The sequence below is a fragment of the Pseudorasbora parva genome, chromosome 20 (assembly GCF_024679245.1).
Source record: "Pseudorasbora parva isolate DD20220531a chromosome 20, ASM2467924v1, whole genome shotgun sequence".
NCBI lineage: Eukaryota > Metazoa > Chordata > Actinopteri > Cypriniformes > Gobionidae > Pseudorasbora > Pseudorasbora parva.
This window is the reverse complement of record NC_090191.1, coordinates 31,877,903-31,887,542: the sequence shown is the minus strand read 5'-3', so window position 1 is coordinate 31,887,542 and position 9,640 is coordinate 31,877,903. Positions and strand designations below refer to the sequence as shown.

Here is a 9,640-nt window from a genome sequence, read left to right as displayed (position 1 = left end):
GTCTGTTTGATCGGACCGCACTGGCACCCCTTTGCATGACCCTGTCGCCATTTATCTTGCTGCCTAATATATCCCACCCACTAACAGGTGGTAAAGAGATAATCAGTTATTCACTTCACCAGTCATAATGTTATGCCTGATCGTTGTATATTTCTTTTTACCCTATACCTACGTATTGTAAGTAAATACATTAAATAGAATTCAAGTAATGTGTAATATATCAAAATGTTCAAATCTATGATTGATTTGTTCATTTTAGTCTTTCAATCAATCTGATAAAGGTCATTTCAGTTGATTAATAGAAACCAACAGGTAGAGGGAAAAAATGCATCAAACAATATAAATCTTTATTAATTCTAACAACAGCGAACATGTACATATTCATGCACGTCTAATTATAACAGAACATGTACAGAGGTAATATAGATACAGATATTAGAGATCCAACGTCATGAAGCCAGTGATTAGTAGCTGTCGCTCATGATTTGTTGCCAGCAAACTTCCAATGAAAGGTTCCTTAGCTGCAAACAAGCGGATGGACTTGGATAAGTCCTTATGATCTTATATATCTTGGCTAAGCCAGCCAGAAAGCTGGTCCTTAGTAGGTTCTTTTGAGGAGATGAGAGTAAACCGCTTAGTTACATTCTGGTCTTCTGGTCGAAACGTGCACTTTTGATTGGTGTGGGGTTTTAGAATATTCTCAATGCTTAGTTTCCTTCAGCTCTCATTGTGACTGAATAAAAATGGCACTAATACATAATGCCTAATGGGTCAGTCAAAAAGCACTTTAAAGAAAAAATCAGCAATTTCCATTTTCAGTTTGCATGAGTCCATTCACACGAAAGGATGTTTATCTCTTTTTTTTTTTGATTTTCTTTTGCAAGTTGATAAATTAAAATATTCTATGTAATCATCAATGCATAATGCACGGTTTTAACATGAAAAAACAATGTTTTTCATTTCAAAAGATAAAGAAAAGATGTATTTGATGTACCAGTTCTGCACAGAAAGGATGGTAGGATATCGCCCCCTGCTTAGCCATCCAGCGGGCTGTGTCTTCGGGATAAAGGGGCTCCCTTGGCCCTTGATAATGTGTAAAGGTACAGGATTTGAACAATCAGGGGGAGAACAACAGGAAAAAAGGTCCAGACAAATTGTAAATGTGGTGTGAAATAATTTATGCGGCCACAGAAGAGGTCTCAGTCTTGCTGGAAACCTCTGAGGCCTCATCAATCTTCTTGCCAAATACCGTCTCCATGATGCAGGCATTAAACTGGAATACAAAAATGGAAGATTAGTGTTTGTCGGCATGTGCACAGTTATTATTCAACACACGTGTGCTGTCCATCTCACCTGTTTGTTCATGAAGGCGTAGATTAGAGGATTGTATACGCAGGAGCTCTTTGAGAAGAGAGCAGGGATAGCAACCATACGGAAATCCTTGTGTGAATCGTCAGCATAGGCAAACCACAAAGCAGTTATGGCATACGGGCCATAGCAAACGATATAAGAGCCCACCATTACAACAATCATCCTGGACACTTCCTTCTCTGCCTTCTGGGTGGAAGCTGACTCAGCCTGCTGGGCAGCAACCTATTGAAACATTTCAAGCATTTCATTTTATAGCTTTTGAAATATCCATGTTTAAGTACACACACACACACACACACACACACACACACACACACACACACACACACACACACACACACACACACACACACACACACACATCATTTAAAACAATATTCAATACATTTTACAATAAATTACGGTATGTAAAAAATCCTCATATTTAAAGAATCCATTTCCAATTGGATGCTTAAATTGTGCATTTTTTTATAAATTTTTCATGCAAGAACATGAACGAGCCTGATTTAAGCAATTTCATAAATTGAAATCAGAAGCAAAATGTATTAAATAATTATTAAATGCTTACTAACATTAATTATGAATAAATATTCATTAAAATCATAGAAATCTACACAATTGTATCTTTTTGTTGAGTTTATAAAAAAGCAAAGAGTTGGGACACTCACAGCACGCAGGGCTCCCAGGAGCTGTGAGTAAGAGAAGATGATGACGAACATTGGCAAGAAGAAGCAGGTGACCAGGAGGAAGTAAGTGTAGCTCTCTGAATTGTACTCCTCGCTTTTTGTGTACCAGTCAGGTCCGCAGGAGGTGCCGAGACCTTCGGGAATGTATCTGTAAATTCAAATCTAAATCAAATCAATCCTAACATTGTGTATGTGTTTCCAAATATTTCACCAAGAAAATGTCCTTCACCTGCTCCATCCAAAGAATGGAGGACTGGCACAGCCGACACCTATTAACCAGGTGAACACCACGGCTCCAATGGCCTGGCTTTGTCCGAACTTGAAGCTTCCGAAGGGTTTGCAGATGACCACGTATCTCTCGAAAGCCAGGACAGCAAGAGACCATCCCGTCACAAGACCTGGGAGAACAAGACAAGCATCAGCACACCATTCTGAACGGAATGTCTATGCTGTTCAAACTCTTAGACTCTGCCTCTTACCTGCAACCGTTCCCATTGCCGATTCCATCGCGCATAACGTATGACCGAGGAAGTAATAACCTCTAAGAGCGCAAACAAATACTTGGCTTACAGAGAATGTGTCGAAAATGAGGCCCCCTAGGGAGATGTTCACCAGGATGTAGTTGAGAGGCTGTTGGAGCTTCTTGTACTTCATTGTAACAAAGAGGACGATGGCATTCAGAGGGGTCCCTACGAAAAATACGAAGCCCATAAAAACTGCCTGCAGGTAGAAAGCCCACTTGGGGGCCAGGTGGTACTGTGGGCCCTCAAAGGGACTGATTTTGGAAAGGTTCCCAAACTGAACGGCCCACGGGTCCATGGTTGCGCCGTTAGAGGCCTTGTTCTAGCACGGTGTCCTGGTGGAGTCAACGAGCAGCCTGACTGACCGAATGCAGACGGGATGGCCTTTTATAAAATCCTCAAAGTCTTGCCTGGTGTGAAAAGTTGGGGATGAAAAGGAAGATCATCCTCCGGGTGATCTTCCGGACATGTTTGCCGGGATAATCCGCCCTGTCCATGCAAATTACACTCAACACTCCCCTGAAATCTCTAAGCACATGATTAGGCAACACGTGTTGTTCTACGAACCCAGTGAATGTTAAATGTTTTAAGATGAATTAAAACAAACAAAAGTAACAGTAGTCTAGAAAGATAATGTTAAAAGGTAATTGATAATCAATTATATCATTATGAACTATTAATAAACTAGAACTAAGTTGGAAATGACACTATTGTCTTCTGTAGAGCTGCTTTATTGCTTAAAGGGGTGGTTCCTTGTTTTTTTTCTAGGCTTGGTTGTGTTTATGGGCTGCAGTATAACGTCTTTATACTTTTTTTGCACTGTATTTTTCTTATATTTTACCTTTATTCGACACTGCTGTCTCCACTGTACTTTGAACGGCTCGTTTGCTTCCTGCTTCCATAAAGCCCATCCCTCTGAAAAACACAATGGTCTTAGATAGTTTAGATGGCCAAATGTAGTTTCATGTATTTTTATTGGCTGAAGTGCCAAGCACAGGTTGTCCGGAAACGCTACGCCCCTTACCATTACGGACAGAAGTCACATCTGGGGCAGTGATTATTTTAATAGCAAGGGTTTATGATGTCACCAACCCGGGAAGAAGCATGTTGTAGTCCAAAACCGGCTGTTTTTGTAGGCAATAAACTGCCATAAAGACAATATCTTCGTTTGCATTGAACTTTCAGCACTGTAACTTTGCAGATACTATTTATGCTCAAGCAGCAACATTCACCATAGACAGGGCTCAATCCGAGGGGCGGGATAAACGGTTGTCTTTCAAACTCCCTCATGTATATTAGGAACAGCTGGAGGATTTGCAGCTTATTAGATCTATTGGCAACATGATTTGGTATAAAAAGAGCCTCTCTTGGCAAGGTCTCTCAGAGGTCATGATGGGCAGAGGATCACCAATTCCTCCAAAGCTGTGGTGAAAAATAGTGGAGCAATATCAGAAAGGAGTTTCTCAGAGAAAAATTGTAAAGAGTATAAATTTGTCATCATCTACAGTGCATAATATCATCCAAAGATTCCGAGAATCTGGAACAATCTCTGTGCTCAAGGGTCAAGGCCGGAAAACCATACTAGATGCCCATGATCTTCGGGCCCACTGCATCACATACAGGAATGCTACTGTAATGGAAATCACAACATAGGCTCAGGAATACTTCCAGAAAACATTGTCGGTGAGCACAATCCACCGCGTCATTCACCATTGCAGGCTTAAACTCTATAGGTTAAAAAAATAAGCCATATTTGAACGTGATCCAGAAGTGCCGGTATTTTCTCTGGGCCAAGGCTCATTTACAATGAACTGTGGCAATGTGGAAAACTGTTCTGTGGCCAGACGAATCAAAATTTTATTTTTGGTATGTGGTTGCATTAGTGAGTATAGCATGGGCAGCTTACACATCTGGAAAGGCACCATCAATGCTGAAAGGTACATCCAAGTTCTAGAGCAACATATTCTCACAACTAGACGTTGCCTCTCTCAGGGAAAACTTTGCATTTTCCAACATGACAATGTCAGACCACATACTGCATCAATTACAACATCATGGCTGCGTAGAAGAAGGATCCGGGTATGAAATGACCAGCCTGCATCCAGATCTTTCACCCATAGAAAACATTTGCTGCATCATTAAGAGGATGCGAGCGACAATGAAGACATAAGAGTGTTGAGCAATAGAAGCCTGTATTAGCCAAGAATGGGACAACATTCCTATTCCTAAACTTGAGCAACTTGTCTCCTCAGTCCCCAGACGTTTGCAGACTGGATGCCACACAGTGGTAAACATGGCCTTGTTCCAACTTTTTGGGATGTGTTGATGCCATGAAATTTGAAATCAACTTATTTTTCCCTTAAAATTATACATTTTCTCAGATTAAACATTTGATATGTCATCTATGTTGTATTTTGAGCAAAATATTAGAATTTGAAACTTCCCCATCATTGAATTCTGTTTGGAATCACAATTTGTGCAGTGTCCCAACTTTTTTGAAATCGGGTTTGTCATTTGTTTCATAATTGATGAATTGTGCAAAATGTACTTTTATTTCCATGTTTATTATACTGTGAAGCTCTGTAAACCCTAATGCTCAAAACAATTAATTGGTTTGTGTATGGTAAACTTAAAATAAACAAATTAGTTAAACAAAATGAACTTTTATAAGTATTTAGAACTTTCTTTTTATTTTGAGTTCACTAAACTGACACATTATAAGTAATCTGTATTGCTTCGTTGTTTTGAGTTTATGAATGTGGTGAGGTTGACGAGTGAAGGACGAGGAAGGAGCGAGTGAGACCGGTGCGTGATAGAGAATGAGTGTCACCTGCGAGGCACACCGGTCTCAAGCCCTCTCTTGAGGGAGTTCTGAGGCATATAAGGACGAGCGACACCAGTGAAGGACGAGAGAGGACCAGGCCTGGACTTTACATTGTGTTTTGTTTGTGTTTTATTATGTGTGTGCGCGGCAGTCGTCTGTGAGGGGTTGCCGTCTTTACTTTCAGTTTGTTGAATGTTCGCTGGTTCCCGCTTCCTTCTTCCCTGAACAAAGAATGTCAGTAAAATGAATTAATTTTTTTAGACCACTTAAATTTAGCTGAAACTGCATTGGGATTTTTTTTCCCAACATGCTCTGCCATGACACTTGAGTAAATACTAAAATTAAGTGTTATATAATGTATTTGTGCATGATTATATCAATTAGGAGATGTTTAATGCTCCCTGGTTCAGTAGTCATGGCCCATGGCAGGAGTCTGACATTTTAAGGGCTGTCTCAATCACAGAATCATTCCAGTGCACTGAAACGTTTGCTCCCTAAAAAAGTCCCACAATGCACCACAAAACCTAGGGTGCTCATTATGCTCCCTTAAGTTTTGAAGTGTGAAACATAAATCACATGAGCCAACTCACTACACATAATGAGCGATAACGACACACGGTATGTGTTTTTAAAAATAGAAAGCATTATTTAATTATATTTCAGCATAAAAATACATCGTTAGACAAGGGAATTAACACAATCTAGCTAACATTTATAATTTATTTAAGGCTGAAATGTTGATCATACCAATAACACCACATTGATCCATGTTTGACCTGCATTTGTAATTAATCAATGTAATCAAACTCTCTTGGTACAGTAAATACTTTACTTTATGCCTCAGCCAACTTTGAGGATGCTCTGTTTGTGGTTTGTTAATAAAAGTGAAGCTTACACTCTGTATATATTTTTCTTACTGGCCCATAATTTTAAGACACTTTACTTAAATGGTTTTGAAGCTTTTGAAGCATTTTCTCCGTACTAAAAACACTGTCCTAAATCACTGGATCTGATCACATATATCAGATAACTTAAAGTATTGGCCTAGTTTTTTGGTGGCCAAACAAGCCTATTAAGTCGTGGCTTCTATTTCATGAGCAGCACTATAAGCAGGCAAATGGCAAACCAAACTCTTAAGGTCCCCAAGCACAAGGATGAGCCTTAATCTGAAAACCAGATTTACCTAAACCAATCCCTAAAAATCCCCACAAACCGCATTGATGTCACAGAGGGATTACGTCCAAACTGACAGTTTATCTTGTTAGCCAAGACTTAGATTGTGGGTCAATTTTGATAATCTGGGGAGAGATAAAGAGTGTTAAACTGTAAATCCTATACATCCGGCCTCTTTTTATACACCTCACTTTAGTTCCTTCATTTCTTCTTGAAGACTCTTCTCTTCCCCTCTCTCTTTTTCTACTTGCCATTTCTTTTCTCTGGTAAGTTAAAGGTGAGCGTTATACAATGTGAATTTTGTTAATGATTCATTATAACTAATGGCATGTATCCTAACAGGAGAAATTATTCATTGCGAAGTATGCCTCTTTAGATTATAATCAAAATCAAAATGTTGCAGTTACTTTTTTAATGTTTAATTGATTACAAGTCTTTCCATTGAACTCTCTGGAATAAATATGTTTTTTGTTTATATATGCAGATGCACAATCTTAATATTTATATATTCTGTTCATACACAAACATAACGGTATTAATATGTTTAACAACTTCTTGATGCATTGAGATGTGCTACTTTTTATACCCTGTAAAATTCTAGATACGACTGCACATATGTTTGTGTTAGATATCTTGCATGTTTGGTTTTGTCAGAGGCCATCCAGTGACCCGGGGTTGTATTGTAACCAAGCTATGTATCTGAGTTGCATGGGTATGATACGACCTGGGTTACAGGAAGGTTATGGACATCCTGCAGAGACGAAATGTAATGCACCTTTATCAGCATATCAATAAATAATGGCAGAATCTAATGTATATGCTTGCATTCGCTGGATGAGTGTGAATAAAGTGAAATATCTATTTGGTAAATTCATGTGTGTTTGAAGTTAACTATGGAATTGTGCTGTTTGGAAAATCTTTTCAGTTTAGTCTTTTATGTGAGAGATAGATGTGTATGAGAGAAAAGGAGAAATAGAGAAAAAAGAGAAAGGGAAAGATTTAAAGTCTTGGCTGGATGAAGAAGTTGAAAATTGACACATGTATGGTGCCAAAATGTTAAATGTTAAATGATGCATCCCTGCTCAATTTAATACAATGTAATGCAATTTAATTGTAGAACATTATTTTTTTATTTATTTTACATTGTCTCATTGACAGTCCCTATAAAAACTTTAAAGAATATAAAAAGAGAAAAAAGTTATTATTATTATAATTAATTATAATATATCATTTAAGCAAAAGGGTAATTCTCCCAAAACATTTTTGTCATTTATATCAGATTTTTTTTTTTTACTTTTTTTTTTTTTTTTTTTTTTACTTTTTATTCAATATTTTAATTTATTTATATCATTCAGAGAATACTGCTCAAGAGATTAGGCCCCCTACCCCCTAATATTCAGATTATTGTTTAGCAAATATATATTTTTAAGGGCTAATTCTCATGTGCAACTTGTACTGCACAAATGTAGCATAATTATAATGGTCTTTATAATGCACAAAACATTATTGTTTAATAAATAATTTAATTAATAAAATGTAATTTACTATATAATGTGGACAATTACAACAGCGAAACATATACATGGCTTTTATGTGTCTGTTCTTTTTAGTGAATCAACAGCCTGTACAGCTGAACAGCTATTGTCACAGAAGAATGACTCTTCTGAATCTGTTCTTTTTAGTGAAAGAAATCTATTCATTTGGGGAAGATACTGACTCAATTACTGAACTGCAAGCAATTCATTCAGTCTTGTCTGACTTTAAATTAACCAAGAAAAATGGTGTTATGCTACAGCGGTTGGACATGAAGCTAGTTTTAGAATACAATAATTTATTAATATGGTCTAAGACCTCCTTTTGCAGCCAAACAGCATCAATGAATCTCCTACACAGTGAACAGAGGGATTTCGAGCCATTTCTCTTCCAGAACAGTGGCCAGGTCACTATGTGATGCTGATGAATGAAAATGTTCTGACATCCAAAATACCCCAAAGTGGCTCAAAAATATTAAGATGGTATGCCCAGGCCATGGGAGATGTTCAACTTCACTTCCATGTTCATCAAACCATTCTGTCACAAGTCTTGCTGTGTGTATTGGTGCCTTATCACGCTGATACATGGCACCCCCTTTAAGGTAAAATGTTTGAACCATTAGGTGCACATGGTCCTTCACAATGGTTCAGTCCTTGGCAGTGATGCGCTCATCAAGAAAAGTAGGAATCCCGACCATGATATCGACTGTGGAGCTCACGACGAACAGTCTTGTTGGAAACAGATGAGTTGAATTGCGAATTTAATTCTGCAGTGGTGGTTTTATGTTTTTATGTTTTTTGGATTAGTACCCGGACAGCCCTTTTAGACAGCGTCCTCTTGTGTGTTGGATGTTCGTCCTATATGTGGTGGTAGGCCCTATGCCAACATTTCTCTGGATAAGATCAAAGATCTTGATACACCACAACAACTCCAAATATGTGGGATTGCCATATTTTATGTAAAGATGCGCTATTGTTCTGCTAAATCAACCTTCACACTCTACTCTTATTGATGGACTGCAAAATCAGTGAAGACCAAAATGATAGGCTATAGGCTATTGGCCATTTTGACAGTTTCACTGTCCAACCCCTTGTATGTCTTAAGGCTTATTAGACTTAAATCAGAGAAGTCACTCACTGGTTGTGCAGTAGAGGTAGGCCTACATTATGTTTTGTTGTAATCATTGGTATTTTACTGAATATACATAAACATTGCCTTTTTATATAATGCAATATATATTAATTAAACATTCCTTCATAAATAAATATGTTAAATTAATTTCTGGTTTGTTACTTTTACTCTGCTGGAATGAGAAATGATCCCATAAGTTCAAGAATTGCCTTTACCCCTCTAAATTATTTCTAAAAGAATAATTAAAGGAACTGTAATGATTATAAATCGTAAAGAACCCCATCGGAATAAAATTAAAAACAATTTGGTACAATATGTTCTATTTGGAAGTTGCCATGAATCGATTATGGGCCAACCATCAAGATCATAAATAGCTCCGTCACTGTTTCATGAGAACGAAC

The 9,640-nt window shown here is 37.8% G+C and overlaps 1 protein-coding gene across 1 annotated transcript; it reads right to left on the bottom strand.

Annotated features, from left to right (window-relative positions):
• Window positions 1-326: 326 nt before the first annotated feature.
• opn1sw1 (opsin 1 (cone pigments), short-wave-sensitive 1) lies at window positions 327-2,922 on the bottom strand. The gene is made up of 5 exons (XM_067427263.1): window positions 2,537-2,922; window positions 2,287-2,455; window positions 2,040-2,205; window positions 1,354-1,593; window positions 327-1,273 (listed from the first exon to the last, which is right to left on the bottom strand). The coding sequence occupies exons 1-5, from the start codon at window positions 2,874-2,876 to the stop codon at window positions 1,178-1,180; spliced, it is 1,011 nt and encodes a 336-aa protein (XP_067283364.1). The 5' UTR covers window positions 2,877-2,922; the 3' UTR covers window positions 327-1,177.
• Window positions 2,923-9,640: the final 6,718 nt, after the last annotated feature.